The sequence below is a fragment of the Narcine bancroftii genome, chromosome 14 (assembly GCF_036971445.1).
Source record: "Narcine bancroftii isolate sNarBan1 chromosome 14, sNarBan1.hap1, whole genome shotgun sequence".
Taxonomy (NCBI): Eukaryota; Metazoa; Chordata; class Chondrichthyes; order Torpediniformes; family Narcinidae; genus Narcine; species Narcine bancroftii.
The window spans coordinates 67780025-67797078 of record NC_091482.1 but is presented as its reverse complement, the minus strand read 5'-3'; the positions used below and the strand labels follow the sequence as shown (position 1 = coordinate 67797078).

Sequence of the window (17054 nt, the reverse complement as noted above, 5' to 3'; positions counted from 1 at the left end):
ACCACAGGTTGTCCCAAAGCAATCTATAATCATGGATTAGACCTGCTAGTTATGCACAGCAGATCTCCAAGATAGGAGAGCTCTCAACAGAGCCACAAACAGCTCCTGAATATTAATACCAACACAGCTAGAAAAAGAGTTCAGGACATCTGAACCAAAGCTTTGTGAAAATGTGAGAATAGCTCTGAGAGCTATTTCAAGGTATCTTTCAAGGTACAATAGGAAAGTTTGTTGTGTTATCAGTCCAACTCATCAACCTATTCACTGAACAAGAATCTCAGGGTTGTATGTGATGCCATGTATGAGCTCTGACAATAAATTTGAACTTTAAAATCAGTGAAAATAAGCGTGGAGTATACAGTTACAGAGTTATGGAGATGGATCAATTAGAATTAGATTGTACACTCCAACCAAAGGCACACACATTGATACATCACATTGGCTATGTCACAGATGGAAGCTGGGAAGGAGAGGTCTGCTTGCTTGTAATACTGGGGCTTGGCTCATGCTTGACCATTAAGGCACAACAGAAAGAGTGGACTAACTGTGAGTTCCAGGAGAAAATAGCATCTTAAGAGATGTTTTACAAATGTGCCAAAGAAAGCAGGCAAGCCTGAAAATTGCAGGTGTATCAGAATTCAGCAAACTCTGACTGTGAAAGAAATTGAAAATAGAGCAGGACTGGTGGAGGATTTTTAAATCAGAAATATCAACCATTCCTTTCCTCCCACTGATGCTCCTTGACCCTCGAGTCCCTCCAGAAATTTGTCTTTTGCTCCAGTGTTCTGCAAATCTGTATCTCTCCTGTATCCTCAATGATTCTATCAGGAGGTGACCAAATTGTGTCCAAAGGACACAACAAGGTAGGTAAGGGAAGGATGGTCCCTGAGCTGCAGAGTTTAGCACAAGGGGTTATGGTCCTTCAAGGACTGAAACAAAAATAAACCATTTCCATTCAGCTAATGAATCCCTGGAATTCTCCACCAAGCGGGGCTCAATCATTAATTGAATTCACTAGAGTTGAGAGTTATTGAGATAGGCCAGGAAAATAGCCTCCTTCTGGTCCTATTTCTTGTGTTCATCGACAAAAAATGAACAGGAGGTTGTAGGTTAATTGGGTGGGATGGGTTCTTGGGCTGAAAAGGCCTGTTACTGTGGTGTATGTCTAAATTTATTGCAACCAACCTGGATACAACTAGAGTTCAAGTACTTAATCTTTGTCCCAGATCACTCTGCACACCACCACCTCTCTCCATCTCTGTCTCCACCACATGCTATCTGCCTCTGTCTCTTCCTGTCATCCTTCTTTTGTTCTCTGCATATCCTGTATTCTTTGCAAGTGTGGAGCAGATGGCTCTAAGCCAAATCCAATGGTTCAACAGAATGTACAACTAATCCAACCCCATCAAGCTGGCATCAGATGCGATATGGAAATGACAATGAGTAATGTTACTGCAGAGATGCTTAACCTAGTCAAACCAAAGCCATCCTGAAGCAAAAAATTGTTTATATCAGTGGATTGGGGAGCAATATAAGTGCTTAATGATTTTGTATGATAAAATCAATCATATCCTCCAGGAAGGGAAAAAAAGGTGTACAATCCAGAGATCATTGGGGGATCAGAGGTGGTGAAGGTGAACAAATTTAAGTTCTTGGGAGTCACTATCTCTTTCCTGGATCCAACACACTAATGGCAATCTGAAGAAAACACATCAGTGTCTACACTTCCTCAGGAGTTTGCCGAGATTTGGTATGATATTGGAAATCTTGGCAAATATCTACAAGATTATGGTGTAAAGTGTGCTGACTGGCTGCATCATGGTCTGGTATGGAGACACCAATACCCCTGAGCATAAAGCCCTCCAAAACGTAGTAGACACAGGCAAAACCCTTCCCCACCATCCAGAACATCCACAGGGAATGCTGCCATCGGAGGGGATCAGTAATCATCAAAGACCCACACCACCCAGCACACGTTCTGTTCTCACTGCTGCCATCAGGAAAGAGGTTGCGGTGCCACAAGACTCGCACCACCAGGTTCAGGAACAGCTACTCCCCCTCCGCCATCAGACTCCTCAACAACAAACTCAATCAGAGACTCATTTAAGGACCCTTACTTTATTGATTATTTTTTTCTCTGTATTGCATACTCAGTTTTTTTATAATTCTTTATTTGTTTACATGTGTAATTGAGTATAGTTTTTTTTTTCTCTGCCAGTAAGTGGTTGCCCACAGGAAAAGGAAGCTCAGGGCTGTATGTGAGGTCGTGTATGTGCCCGGACAATAAATCGGAAATCCTAAGTGGTTGCCCACAGGAAAAGGAAGCTCAGGGCTGTATGTGAGGTCGTGTATGTGCCCGGACAATAAATCGGAACTCCTAAGTGGTTGCCCACAGGAAAAGGAAGCTCAGGGCTGTATGTGAGGTCGTGTATGTGCCCGGACAATAAATCGGAACTCCTAAGTGGTTGCCCACAGGAAAAGGAAGCTCAGGGCTGTATGTGAGGTCGTGTATGTGCCCGGACAATAAATCGGAACTCCTAAGTGGTTGCCCACAGGAAAAGGAAGCTCAGGGCTGTATGTGAGGTCGTGTATGTGCCTGGACAATAAATCGGAACTCCTAAGTGGTTGCCCACAGGAAAAGGAAGCTCAGGGCTGTATGTGAGGTCATGTACGTGCCCGGACAATAAATCGGAAATCCTAGACCAGGCTATTAGTGTTCTGCTAATGTTTATTGGAATAAGCTTCTCCAATAAAACAACTACTAACTCATCACAAAATATGGACAATTGAGACAAGAGAAATTTCAAATTTGATTCCTGAGCTCCAGAACAGCACAATCCTTTGAGTTTATTCCAACATTTAATTAGCTCACGGTTGATTTATAGCTTAACTCCATCAAGCTAGCTCAATTTGTAACTCTTGATATACAATACTTAACACAGCTCAATTAATTTCATCCTCAAAATCCACAATTTCCCTACCAGTTGAGGTATAGAATTTCACTCCCCTTTGTGTGAGAAAAGCTTTTTTGATGTGACTATACTGAGCTGTAGTATTAATATATGCTCCCTAATTCTGGATTTCCCATCAGCATAATTAAGTTTCTCTCCATCTACTCTATCAATTTCTTCAAGTAGCTTTAACATCTCAGCTGTATCACTTCCTGCTTAAGGGAAGCTACGCTCAGTCTGTGGAACTTGTTCAAGCTTTAACTCTTTGCATCCAGAAAATTCCAGTGAGATTCAACACAGGCCAGTGCATCTAATTGACTAAACTCATCCAGGAGGTGTTGCAATAGATAATCAGCCCCTGTTAAATCTCACTCCTGATTTATATGTAAACAAGGACACTAAACTTCAAAGACATGAGGTAGGTACGTTTGATGAATATAAAGTCCTCTTTGACCGCCATAAGCACGAGAGGCCAAATAGCCTTCCTTGGCAACATAGAACATGAGCACACTACTGGCGTTTCAGCACCCTTGTTATTCAGGCAAGTGCATCTCGATACTAATGCCATTTCAAGAGTGAACATAGAGAAGCTGGAGAGACTCAATGGGACAAACAGCATCCATGGAGAGAAATGGTCAGTCAAGGTTTTGTGTTGGGACCTTTACCGAGACTTTGTTTCTAAATGACATTTAAAGTGTTCATTTAAATAATTCTGAAATGCTTTTGAGAGTACCATTCCCTCAGGCAGAATGGTCCGAGTTCCAACCATCCATTGGGTGAAAAAAATTCTAGCTCAAATCCCCTTTAAATTTCCTATCCCTTACTTGAGACCAGCATTCTCAACCTTTTTTTTTGGCTAAGGCCCCCTTGTTACTCTGCTCAGTTTATGGGTCCCCTTCCCTGTGAAGCAGTCAAGTTTTGATTTCTTCCATCTCCTATGAACTACATAAAAGGCATAATATTTTTAAATGATTTCAGTTTGTGGCTCACCCCTTAAATGTGCTGTGGCCCCAGAGGGTGCTGTTTGGGGTCCCGCTGAGAATGCCTGCTTTAGACCTATGCGCTCTGGTTAGAGGTATCTCTGTTAAAGGAAGAAGTTCCTTTATGCCTCTCAAAATTTTGCATCACTTATTCGGATCGCCCCTCAGCCATATCCACTTCAAGGAAAAGAAACAAAGTCAATTAATCTCTCCTCGTGACAAAAGTACACCATCCTAGGCAACGTCCTGGTGAATCTCCCCTATACCCTTTCCAGAGAAATCATATCCTTGTGTTGCCTCCTGAATTGCACAGAGTATCTCTGCTGTGGCATAATTAATGTCTTAATTTAAAATAAATTAGACATATAGCACATTACAAACCCTTGCAGCCCACGAGCCTGTGACACCCAATTACACCATATTGTCCTACACCGCCAGTATGATTTTTATAACTTTCCAAACTCTATGTTGTGACAAATGAAGGCAACTATCTCATATATCTTAACTATTCGATCTAACTGTGCTGAGGAAAGATCATAGTTAGTACATGATGTGGGATATGGGTTTCTGAATGACCTTTAGAAAGGTTGGTCAGTTATTGTTTAACAACTGGCTCTAGTCTGACACCACTCATATTTATTTTCTTGTCATGTCTCCTTTGGAACAGTCCTGCAGATGGCCCACAGAGAAATCATCCTTCTTCAATTCTACACTCCAGAGAATGCCACAGACATTCTTAAATTTCTCATGTGTCCTTCTCCATCACAGACAATCTTCCTGAAACAAACCTGAGCTCTCTATTTCAGGGATATTAGACTAACTACTGGAATAATATGGGAGCATGACATAATTGCGAATGATTAGTGGCTTGAGAACCAATAGTCTCATTATTAAAGCAATACAATGTACTGTAATTGTAACATTTCCATTCTTCTTTTAGCTGAGTTTAATTCTATTTTTAGGCAGTGACAGCCTTCCCATTACCTGAATTGGCCAATTATTTTTCCAGAGTGAGTCAGGACAATAAATCCAAGAGTATTAAATTGAACATGATTGTGTCTGAACCTGAAACCAGCAGAGAAGATGTAGAGGCAAGCATATGTTAGAACATAAGAAATAGGAGCAGGGGTCGGCCATCTCGTCCATCTAGCCTGCTCTGCCATTGAATGAGATCATGGCTGACCTGATGATAGGCTCATCTCCACCTACCTGCCTTTTCCCCATTTCCCTTAATTCCTCCACTATGTAAAAATATATCTAACCTTGTCTTAAATATATTTACTGAGGTAACTTCCATTGCTTCCATGGGAAGAGAATTCCATAGATTCACCAACCTCTAGGAAAAACAGTTCCTTCTCATCCCTATCCTAAATATATTACCCTGAATCTTGAGACTCTATCCCCTAATTCTAGTCCACCACCAATGGAAATAACTTACCTACCTCTATCTTATCTATTGTTTCATAATTGTATATGTTTCTATAAGATACCCTCTCATTCTTCTTAATTGCAACGAGTATAGTCCCAGATGACTCAATCTCTCCTCATAAGCTAACCCCCTTGTCTCTGGAATCAATCTGGTGAACCTCCTCTGCATTGCCTTCAAAGCCAGTACATCCTTCCTCAAGTAAGGAGACCAGAGCAGTACACAGTACTCCAGATGTGGCCTCACCAGTACAGCTGCAGCATAATCTCCCTGCTTCTAAATTCAAACTCCCCACAATGAAGACCAACATTACGTTTGCCTTCTTGACAGCCTGCTGTGTCTGCAAACTAACCTTTTGTGATTCATGTACAAGCACTCCCAAGTCCTTCTGCACTGCAGAATATAGTAAAGAGTTAAGTTATTTAAAAGGAAGGGAGGCTTGAGGGCCTGGTGGCCAACTCTTGCCCCTATTTTTCTTGTGTATTTAGCACTTTACAGCAGGCTCAGGAGAAGGAAAGTGGACAAGTTCCTCTCAGTCAGTCATGAAACCAAGACATTTTGACTCAGCTCTGCAGCAACTTCATTTTCTTGATATGTACCTACACAACTCAACAAGCTAATAAATAAGATCGCTCAGCAGTCACGCAACAATTTAGACTTTAAGGGAAAAGAAGATCCGTATCATTTTTCACAACTACAAATTTCTAAATGAGATTCATTCAGATGAAACTCATCCAGTGACTTGCAATCATTTCAAGCAAGTTTAGTTTCCAGGATAATTGCAATAACAATCAAACTCAAACAACAACTCAGACAATTGTTACGTTTTACCTCTTGGATGCTGAGAGACCAGATGAGTTTCTCCAGCATATTTGTGCATTGCACTTGACCCCAGCATCTGCACGCTTAACTAAAACAATTCAATAGACTTCTCAGATTTCCATTACTGTTAAGGAGTAGTGGTATTTAAGTTTGTAATTACTCCTTGTGACTGCAAGCATTTGTCCAGGGTGCTCCAGTTTCCTCCAACATTCAAGGACATACAGATTGATGGGTAATTCGCTATTATTTCTCCCCTTAGATGTGGAGAAATTTCTTTGACCTGACGTGGTAAATCTGAGGAATGTGTTGCCACAGTCAGTGTGGAGGCCTGGAGATAGGATGTATTTAAGGCAAAGACCAATAGGTCCATGATAATCCAGGGCCTCAAAGGTTATGGGGAGAAGAACAAGGGTTGTAGGCGTAATTGGGTGGCATGGACTCGTGGGCGAAAATGGCCTGTTACCGTACTGTATGTCTAAATTAAAAAAAAATTAAATTAAATTAAAATAAGGCCAGGCAGTGGAGTTGAGTTGGAAAATGATTAAATCATGCAATTTAATCATGAATTAAATCCTGGGGCAGGCTCATTGTGCTGAATAGCCTATTTCTGCTCCTGTGTCTTAAGTAGAAGCAGAATTAGACCATTCATCTCATTGCATCATGCAATTTGAATCATGGCTGATGTACTTTTCCTCTCAACCCATTCTCATGCCTTTTCCCTATAACCTTTGGCACCCTTCCTAATCAAGAACCTATCAACATCTGCTTTAAATAAACCCAATACCTTGACCTCTGCGGCCACAGATACCCCATCCTCTGGCTGAAGAAATTTCTCCTCATCTCTGTTTCAAAGGGGGATCCTTTCATTCTGAGGCTGTGCCCTTTGATCCCAGAGCATCCCATCACTGGAAACATCCCTTTCAATATTTGGTAGGTTTCAAAGAGATACCTCCTTAATCCTTCCAAACTCTAGTGAGTGCAGGCCCAGAACCCTCAAACCTCCTTATGCATTAACCTTCTCATCTCCAGGACCATTCTCCAATACCAGCATGCATGGGCCCAAAACTGCTCACGATATTCCAAAGGTGGTCTGACCAATGCCTTATGAAGCATCAGGCATTACATAATTTCTTTTATATTCTAGTCCTCTCAAAATGAATGCTTACATTACAATTGCATTCTTTACTCAGTGTGCAGGTTAACTTTTAAAGAATCCTGCACAAGGGCTCCCAAGTCCCTTTGGACCTCCGTTTCTAAATTCTTTATTCCTTCTTCCAAAGTGCTTGACCATACACCTCCCTACGCTGTATTCCATCTGACATTTCTTTGTCCATTCTCCCAACTTGTTCTAGTCCCTCTGCAGACACCCTGCTTCCTCAACACTGCTCGTTCCTCCACCCATCTTCATCTTGATAAGATAGCAGGATCAATGGAGAAACTGGATGGAAGCTGGCCTGTCCACCTTCCAATTGCCTTTTTGGCAGTGAGGTTGAGGAGCTAGCATGTCACAATCTTGGTGAACCAGCGCCCCCAAGATTTTTTGCTACATTTGGGCTACTGATGGGTCAACTCACATAAGCTGAGAACACCCTCATGCTCACTCACAGCCTTTAGATTTACCCAAGACTGGTCGACTAGAAGGTGGTGGTGGTGGGGCTAGAGCAGTGGTTCTTTCCTCTCACATACCATTTTAAGTAATCCCTATGTCATTGGTGCTCTGTCATTAGTGAGGGATTGCTTAAAGTGGTAAGTAGGTGGAAATAAAAAGTTTGAAAATTACTGTTTTAATCATACCTCATTAACTTGTTATGTGCACAGTTTCAGAACTCCAAAGGAAATGGGCCAATAACCATTTTTCTAAAGCAAAATATTTCAGTAACAATTGGGTCTAGAGCAGTGATTCTCAACCTTCCCTTCCCACTCACATCTCACTTTAAGCAATCCCTTACTAATCACAGAGCACCGATGGCATAAGGATTATTTAACGTGCTAGAGAATAGCTGGTGAGTGAATTTGGTGAGCATTGTTAACACATTTGTTTCCCCAAAATATGTCAATGGGCAAAGATATGTTGGGTAAATAATTAAATGAAAACAGAGCAGGGCATACATTTTTTAAAATATATTTTTCAAAAAATCCAACTCTGGGTTCCTGTCCAAAGATTGACATGAAATCTGGACATGATGTTTCTCAGAAATGTTCTTTATTTAGCTGTCAAGCAGGTGTAAAGCCGGAAACAACATAAGCAAGAGAGAACATTGAGATCTCCTCAGTTAATCATCTGTGAAAATAACAGTGATGTGACCTTTCCCCGGTATAGACAATGGGCACATGGGTCAGCTTGCTCAATCACAAGAGTTTTGGGAGAAGACCATTGCAGTTTGTGAAAATCCAAAGCAAAATTAGAAAACACTGTAAACACACAGGGGCTAGTGGAAGGGAGAGAACAGAGTGTACATTTCAGGTCAATATACCCTTTGTCAAAAATGGAAAAATGAGAAAACAAGCATCTTAAGTTACAGAGAGAGGGAAGATAGAGAAAACAGAGGGAGTATTTGTGACATGGTGCAAAGCAAAGCTGCCAAGGTAACCATCAGTTGCTAAAGACAGCAAGGAAAAAATGAACAAAGTTAAAATAGTACATTTAATTAAATGCTTCAGTCTCAATCTTGAAACATTGGTCTGTGCCTTATCACAGAATTATTTTGTTCTCTTGATTCAGAAACATACAAAATCAGGTATTACAATATTCTCCATTTCAGGGCCTCTTCTAACAAAGTTGAGTAGAAATAATTGTACAGCCTTGTATAATTATTTCGACTGTTCAGAACTGATGTGTCTTTGTTTTACAAGGAGTTTTCCCTGTATCATAATGATAAAGTATTTTGGATCATGGAACTGCCACAGAGGAGCAATGGCTCCGTCTGTCCTTCCTATTGCAGACTGTACAGTTTCCATTATCAGGAACTTTTCTTGAAAAAACCACTTGAAGAATCTGAAAGCATCATTTGGAAAACATTAAACATATAGAATTCAAAAGAAATTTTTCACCTGGTACTCCTATCTGATGCTCTATTGTTGTGAGGCTATTTATTTCTCTGTTCACGTTGATTTTTTTAATCGTTCGGTCTTCATGAGTAACATGGCGCGATGTTGAAGCTGATTCCAACACTCTGTCATTTCTTCATTTCTCCTTCTCACAGACTTCAATCTTAAATGCAAAAAGAATGATAATTAAAGACCTAAGAAGTAGGGGAAAAAAATTGAGTCAGTGGGGATGTAATTTTAAGTTCCTTTCAAACAATATTTAGTCAGATGGCATGCTCTGAAATTCCACTAATGCTGATATTAAACTGAAATTTTTGTGCAGTTAGAGATTGGAAACATACTCTATTTAGTGTGACCTGAACTGAATAGAATTTTTAAAAGTTGACTGTTAATATTCAGAAGACTAGAAGAGTAGAGGTTATGCCATAATTATATGAACCAGCCAGATACACCTAGTGTCATAACAGCAGCTCTGAGAAAGGTTATATTAGCAATGGAGGAACTACCATGCGCAATTACCACAATATCTAGTATAAGTCTGCAAATCACTTTCACAAATGCCAATTTAGAATCCGAGATGGATAGATTTTCATTAGCTAAAAGTATAATGGGAGATAATAACAAGTGGCTGTTGAAATGCCAAAAATTTGTTATGTGGTTCAGGTTTGAAGAGGTTACACAGTTTACATCATTTTTTTCAGATTATTTTATATATATATCTATATATTATAATGTTCTATTTCATAATATTTCCAAATATTCATTGGGACTCTCATATTGTGAAAAGGTTGGATGGCTTGGAGTTTGTGATATATGTTCAGGAATTCAATATATCGAGGTACCAATGAAAGAGGATGCAATGCTTGATCTCCTATTAGGGAACAGGACCGGTCATGTGAATGATGTATGTATAGGTGAACATTTTGAGTCCAGTGACCATAATGTCATTAGCTTCAAGTCAATATGGAAAAGGATAGGTCTGGTCCTCATGATGGGATTCTAAATTGGAGGAAGGCCAATTTTGTGGAAATGAGAAAGGATCTAGGAAGAGTGGATTGGGATAAATTGTTTTCTGGCAAGGATGTGTGAAGTAAGTGGATGACTTCGAAGGCAAAATTTTGCGAGTGCAGAGTTTCCATGCTCCTGTGAGGATTAAAGGCAAAGATACCAAGCATAGGGAATCCTGGTTTTCAAGGGATATTGGCAATCTGATTAAGAAGAAGAGGGAGGTGTGTAGCAAGTATAGACAACAAGGAGCTAATGAGGCCCTTGAAGAGCACAGAAAATGCAAGAAAATACTCAGGAAGGAAACCAGGAAGGCAAAAAGAAGCCATGAGGTTATTTTGGCAGATAATGTGAAGGTAAACCCAAAGGGTTTCTACAAATATATTAAGAGTAAAAGGATAGTAAGGGACAAAATTTGTCCCCAGGGGATCAGATAGTCAACTATGAGTAGAGCTTGAAGTAATGGGGGAGAACTTAAACAGATTTTTTTGCATCAGTATCTACTTATGAAACTGGCACAGTGTAAAAGGAAGGAACAGAAACAAACAGAAAAGTCATGGAGCAAATGGAGATTAAGGAGGTGAAAGTGCTTGCTGTCTTACAGCAAATAAAGTTAGATAAATCACCCAGGCTGGATGTAATATTCCCTCGAACCTTGAGGGAGACTAGGGTAGAAATTGCAGGGGCCCTGGCAGATATATTCAAAATGTCCTTAGCCACAGGTGAGGTGTCAGAGGATTGGAGGGCAGCTCGTGTTGTCCTGTTGTTTAAAAAAGGTTCCAAAAATAAATCAGGTAATTGTAGACCGGTGAGCCTGATGCCAGTAGTAGGTAAATTATTGGAAGGAGTTCTGGGAGATAGGATGTATAGGTATTTGGACAGTCATACGCTGATTAAGGACAGTCAGCATGGCGTTGTGCATGGTAGGTCTGTTCTTTTAGAGTTTTTTTTAGGAGGATACCAAGAAAGAGATGAAGGAAAGGCTGTGGATGTTGTCTACATGGACTTTAGTAAAGCCTTTGACAAGGTCCAACATGGAAGGTTAGTTCAGGAGGTTAAGACACTAGGTATTCATGAAGAGGTTCTAAACTGGATTGGATATTGGCTGTGTGGGAGAAAATAGAGAGTGCTAGTGGATGGTTGCTTCTCAGACTGGAGGCCTGTGATTAGTGGCGGGCCTCAGGGATCTGTGATGGGATCATTGTTGTTTGTTGCCTATAATCATGATCTGGACGATAATGTGGTCAATTGGATCAGCAAGTTTACTGATGAAACAAAGATAGAAGGCATTATGGACAGCAAGGAAGATTTTCAAAGCTTGCAGAGGGACCTGGACTGACTGGGAGAATGGGCCAAAAAAGATCAGATGGAGTTTAATGCATACAAGTGTGAGGTGATGGATTTTGGAAGGGCAAACAAGGTAGGACATGGATAATACAAGTATATTGTTCCCTGAAGGCGGTGTCACAGGTGGACAGGATTTTGGCATCTTAGCCTTTATAAATCAAAGTATTGAGTACAGGGGTTGGGATGTTACATTGAAGTTGTTTAAGACATTGGTGAGGCCAAATTTGGACTATTGTGTGCAGTTCTGGTCGTCAAACTACTGAAAGGCTAACAATAAGATTGAAAGAATGCAGAGAAGATTTACTAGGATGTTGCCGGGTCTTCAGGAGTTGAGTTACAGGGAAAGATTATACTGGTTAGGACTTTATTTCTTGGAACAAAAAAGAACAAGAGGAGATTAGATAGAGATTTACAAGATTATGAGAGGTATAGAGAGTGGATGTAAGTAGGCTTTTCCCACTTACATTGGGGAGATAAATACGAGAGGACAAAGTATAAAGCTGAAAGGGGAAATATTTAGGGGGAACATTAGGGGAAAGTTCACTCAGAGTGGTGGGATTATGAAATGGGCTGCCATCTGATGTGGTGAATGCAGGCTTGATCTTGAGTTTTAAGAATAGATTGGATAGATACATGGATGGGAGAGGGCTGGAGGCTTATGGAGTGGGAGTTGGTCAGTGGGACTAGAGGAATAATGGTCAGCACAGACTAGAAGGGCCAAATGCTGTAGCATTCTATAAACAGATTTACCTTATTTTTCATTTTTCAACATGGCACTGTGTAATTTAATCTTTAAAGAACAGTCTCATATATTATTAAAGTTTGCTGGTTTGGGTTCAACTTCAAAGTGAAAAGTTCACCTTTCCTGTAAAAACTGTTCACATCTCTTTTCCCAAGCAGTCTGTGTGGGTGGTTGTAGAAGTTCTTTCTGCTTTGCGCACATCTCCAGTGGAATAAAAGGACACAAGGAGAAGGCAAATAATGAACTGCTGCTCTCCTCATGCCCAGGAGTCTCTTTGCTCATCTTTCTATCTCCTGTAAACAAAAGGAAATGGAGAGATAAACCATAGTAGAACTTCAGGCACCATTTAAGGTGTCAATTTGAAGCAGCTTTCATTCTGCTAAGAATAAGCTGAAGCTGTTTCAAGTTAGTTCACTCGTTCACTTCTAATAGTTAAACATAAAATTATCTGCAGGGGATTATAACTTTAACCTGTTGGTTTAAAGGGCAGAATGAAATGTCACCAATCTTTGGGTGTAGCTACTATTTAATCCACAGTCCAATCCATTGACTTTATTTTGCAATGTCAAAAGTAAATATAGTTTAAATGATTAATTTATTTTTTCCAAAAGCAAAAACTGAAGATTAGGTGTACTCTAGGTTCGATTCATATTAGTGCTGACTTATAAAACATGATCTGGAACAGAAGCAGCAGCTGGACTCAGTTCCTCTGGGTTAAGAAGTAAAAGTTGGGAGTAAAAAACCTAGTATCCAGCATCTATGGGAATTGATAGATGCCAGATAAGTGAACTTTCCAGTTGCTTGAGGTTTTGTGTTGTGTGAATGGAGAAGTAAGGGCGAGGCCCACCAATTTTAAACTTCTGTACCTTTTACCTGCTTATTTTTTTGCAGATTGCTTAAGGCTGTCGGTGCTCAAATTCTAGATAACAGGAGTTGTAGAATTTTTAATGCCCACTGCTTAAAAATAGGAATTGTCAACTGTCTCTGACCTGAGGCACAACTGCTCAATAGCAGCAATCATCAAGGATCCACACCACTCTGTTCTTAATGTTGCCATCAGGAAAGAGGTAGAGGTGCCATAAGACTCGTACCCGCATGTTCAGGAACAGCTGCTCCCCCTCCAACAGACTCAATCAGGTCAAGCAATTTAAGAAGTCTTATTTTGCACATTATTTATTTCTGAATATTTATTTTTTTCTGTTTGCAGTTTGTTTACATTTCTCTCTTTTGTATACATATCTTTTTCTTGAGTACAGTTTACACTGCCAAAAAGTAGAAATTCTGCCTGGCCTGCAGGAAAAAGAATATCAGGGTTATATGTAATGACACATATATACTCTGAATATGCATTTGAACTTGAATTGACAGGTTAAAGGGTTGCAACTCAAAATGTTGACAGACCATTTCTATCCATGGATAATGTTTGATCTGCTGAGTTTCTCCAACCATTCTTTAACTGCTCAAGGCAAATGTTCAGTTAGGCTACGCGCTACAAATTTTTTCCAACTCCCACCATCTCACACAAAAGGTACATTATTCCCACCTTTGATAAAGAAGAATCTGCCATCACTGTCAAAAGCAAATATTGGCTTCCAGAGTGACGCCATCACATGTGTAAAAGGAATCGTAAAATGGCACAAAGTATTCCCATGGATGCTGTCCATCAATGCCATTGAGCCACTTGTAAGGATGAGAAGAAACTACAAAAGGAAGAGACATGATGTTAAAGAATTTTAGTCTTCAAAATTCAACCTACATCCTCACCTTTAGTGATTTTTATTCACGTTAAGTATCAATAACCATCGGAGTATGTTACTCCCCTACAATGAAATGGATGTGCCTCTACATATTCTTTTTCAAAATAAGCTTTTCTTTGATGTTCAATCATCTTTGCCTGTTAGTTGCATGAGATGACCATTCCACACATGAATTCATGAATTCCTCCAGTTTCCTCCCACCACTCAAAATGTATGGGGGAGGGGAGGGAGTTGTAGGTTAATTTGGGGTATTTGGGAGGCATGAGCTCGTGGGCCGGAAGTGCCTGTTACTGTGCGCTGTATGTCTAAATGTAAAAATTAAAATCTAAATTACATCTTTCTCCCTCCCTTCTAAGCCTCCTGCCATCCATTTCTTTTCACTATTCCCACCCTCTCCCCCTGCCCACCACCCACACGTTGTTTTCCTCCCTCATTGTTCCCATACGGCCGCCATACCTCCCTTGTCGGGTTCAACCTACATCCTCCCATCAGCTTCACCATTCCCTCCCACCAGCTGTGATCCATTTCTATGATATAACCATATAACCGTTTACAGCACGGAAACAGGCCATGTCGGCCCTTCAAGTCCGTACCGGTTCACTTGAACAACTCCATTAGCTCTTCCGCAAACTCCTGAGGAACATCTGGTCCTGCTCTCAATTTCTGTCTCTTTATGATCCCAATCCACTTTTTCTAGATCCTTTCTCATTTCCACAAAATTAGTCTTTCTCCAACTTAGAATCTCAACTCGAGGACTAGACCTATCCTTCCCCATAATTAACTTATCACCCATTTTACCACAATTTTCTTATCACAGCATGCTTTGTGTTGGAGCTGAGAGAAAGATGATTTTCATTTGGACAATATTTTCTATTTCTTTGCTCACCAGCATATAATTGGTGGACAGAAAAGCACTGTTTACTGCAAATAACATAATCTCCTGCAGAGCTGGAATGACTGGTTCATATTCACTGAATTTTGTCAGTCAGTAGGATTCTTAATAATCCAGGTCATTGTCTTGTGAAAAGCATAAGCCAGTGGCCTTGCTAATGCATAGATATAAAAATGTAAGATCTACCTGTCTCGAGAGTTGAGGTACAAATGCAATAGCACTGATGATATTTCCTGCTTCTTCAATGCTGCACAAAATAAAAAAGTATCTGGTCATGTTTTACATGAGCAAAGATTTCTGAAGCAAACCATTGTATTTAATGAGTTTTCTCGTGGTATATTCATGTCAGGTCAACTTAACTGCCCAGTTCCTCTTAAGTCAGAACAAATAAACAGGCACACACAGTCATCCTCATTTCTGAACCTCTAAAAATAAGATGGAACAGTGGCATGCTGTGAAATATAAACACAGTGTAGAGTGCAACCGTGAATTTTAATTGACACAGCTTTTGACATCAATTGACTTACCTCTGGGAAAAACTGAGCATATTTCAAGTAACCTGCCATGTTTCTATTCTGTGAAAACACTCACAGAATGAAGTGAAAGGGCTGGGAAAGGGAATGGTGGTGTCAAGGGTAAAAAAAAAGACTAAAAATGTTCCTTCCCATGAATAACCCACTAAGAAATAATACTGGTAGCCATTTGGCAATTTTTGGAAAAAATGGGAAATCCTACTGATTTAAGAGGCAATTCCTCACAAATAAGCATCAGATTAAAATATTTTCAACAAAGAGCAAAGTAAAACTAACTTATGTTCAGTGAAGATTGAAATAAAATATGACATCGATAATAGCAATAACTCACCTCTCTCTTAATGTGGTAACGGTCCCTTCCGTGTATGCAGCGGCTGGAAGGAGGTAAAGTGCACCACTTTTGCTGGTTGCCAATACCTGCGGTTTTGAATGTCCATTCAATGATGCAGGTGGAGCACTGGACTCTAGAATATGCACACTCTTGATGGCACTGTTAACTGAAACTGGCAAGACTGTTATTGGGATGCCTGGGAGAAAAAAAAGACAAAAGCTTGGCTCTTAATAACAAACCAACATTAATCAATGAGGAGTTATAAAGACAAAAATCGGTTACAGCTAATGACATACCCCAATATAGAGGTAAATACTTACCCATGTACAAATCCCAAACTGTCACTGTCCCATCTGTAAGGCCAATAACCAAGAGAGATGCACAAACGTCCACAGCAGAACAAGTGATTAGAGAAGCATTGGGCCAAACAATGTTAGCTTTTGGCTCTAGTTCTGTCAAACAGCAGAAACATGGAAGTTAGTCACGCACTCCTGTTTTTACACATTAAATCAAGGCCTTTAAAGAAATCTTAAGAGGCCACATTTACTTTGATATAGAATAGAGCCAAATATATACTAAATTGAGAACAAAATCAAAAGCTCAAATAAAAATGATTAAAAGAAAAATAAGCAAGGAGGGTGTGATAAGGAGTTTAATGGCTTGAAGAAGTTTCAAGAGTCTAAATTGTTATAAAAATCTAAATCATAGTTTCAGATACCTAGAAATGTATTCCAATTCACCGTGTCATGGTTGTTCTGCTGGCTTCAATTGAAAGAATTTCAGAGCAAGGGTGGTAGAATTGTACTAAGAACATGCTCATCGGCCCGTTATATCCATACTGCGCAAGGTGCCTATCTGCTCTAATCCCATTTACCCATTTAGACCGTCTATACTTTGCTGATTCAGATACTTGTCCAGATACTTCTTAAATTTTGTTTCAATATCTTCCTCCACTCCATTCTGCCTTCAACATCTTCAGGCAACATATTCCAAACTCTAACTGTATTCTTAATTTGCCAGACAGTCGTAGTCCCATGGGCTCTAACTTTGGGCTGGCCTACCACCTTGTCAAAAACTTGAGTACATAATGGACTGGCACAACTATTTACCATCTTCTGTCCTACCAAAGAGGGTAGATTTTCTACCATGTGAACTCATGAGTGGAACTGGTCATCCCTTATGGCAGGTAAATTGGAGGCATTTTGAACACTTTTGTCCCC

At 40.1% G+C, this 17054-nt stretch overlaps 1 protein-coding gene across 8 annotated transcripts in view; it reads right to left on the bottom strand.

Annotated features, from left to right (window-relative positions):
- Nucleotides 1–17054, bottom strand: part of wdr93 (WD repeat domain 93) — a 129992-nt gene that overhangs the window by 87946 nt on the left and 24992 nt on the right. For 6 of the 8 annotated variants that reach the window (XR_011348652.1, XR_011348653.1, XR_011348651.1 and 3 more), the window contains exons 11-16: nucleotides 16155–16286; nucleotides 15835–16030; nucleotides 15157–15217; nucleotides 13865–14021; nucleotides 12440–12614; nucleotides 9231–9390 (exon numbers count right to left, since the gene is read on the bottom strand). Coding sequence is in view for 2 of the 8 variants with exons in the window: in XM_069910819.1 (XP_069766920.1) it covers nucleotides 9282–9390; nucleotides 12440–12614; nucleotides 13865–14021; nucleotides 15157–15217; nucleotides 15835–16030; nucleotides 16155–16286 (830 nt within the window). In the remaining 6 variants the exon portion in view is untranslated. Of the gene's footprint in view, nucleotides 1–8360; nucleotides 9391–12439; nucleotides 12615–13864; nucleotides 14022–15156; nucleotides 15218–15834; nucleotides 16031–16154; nucleotides 16287–17054 lie in introns of those variants that run through there. The other 2 variants (XM_069910819.1, XM_069910818.1) reach the window with 1 other exon arrangement.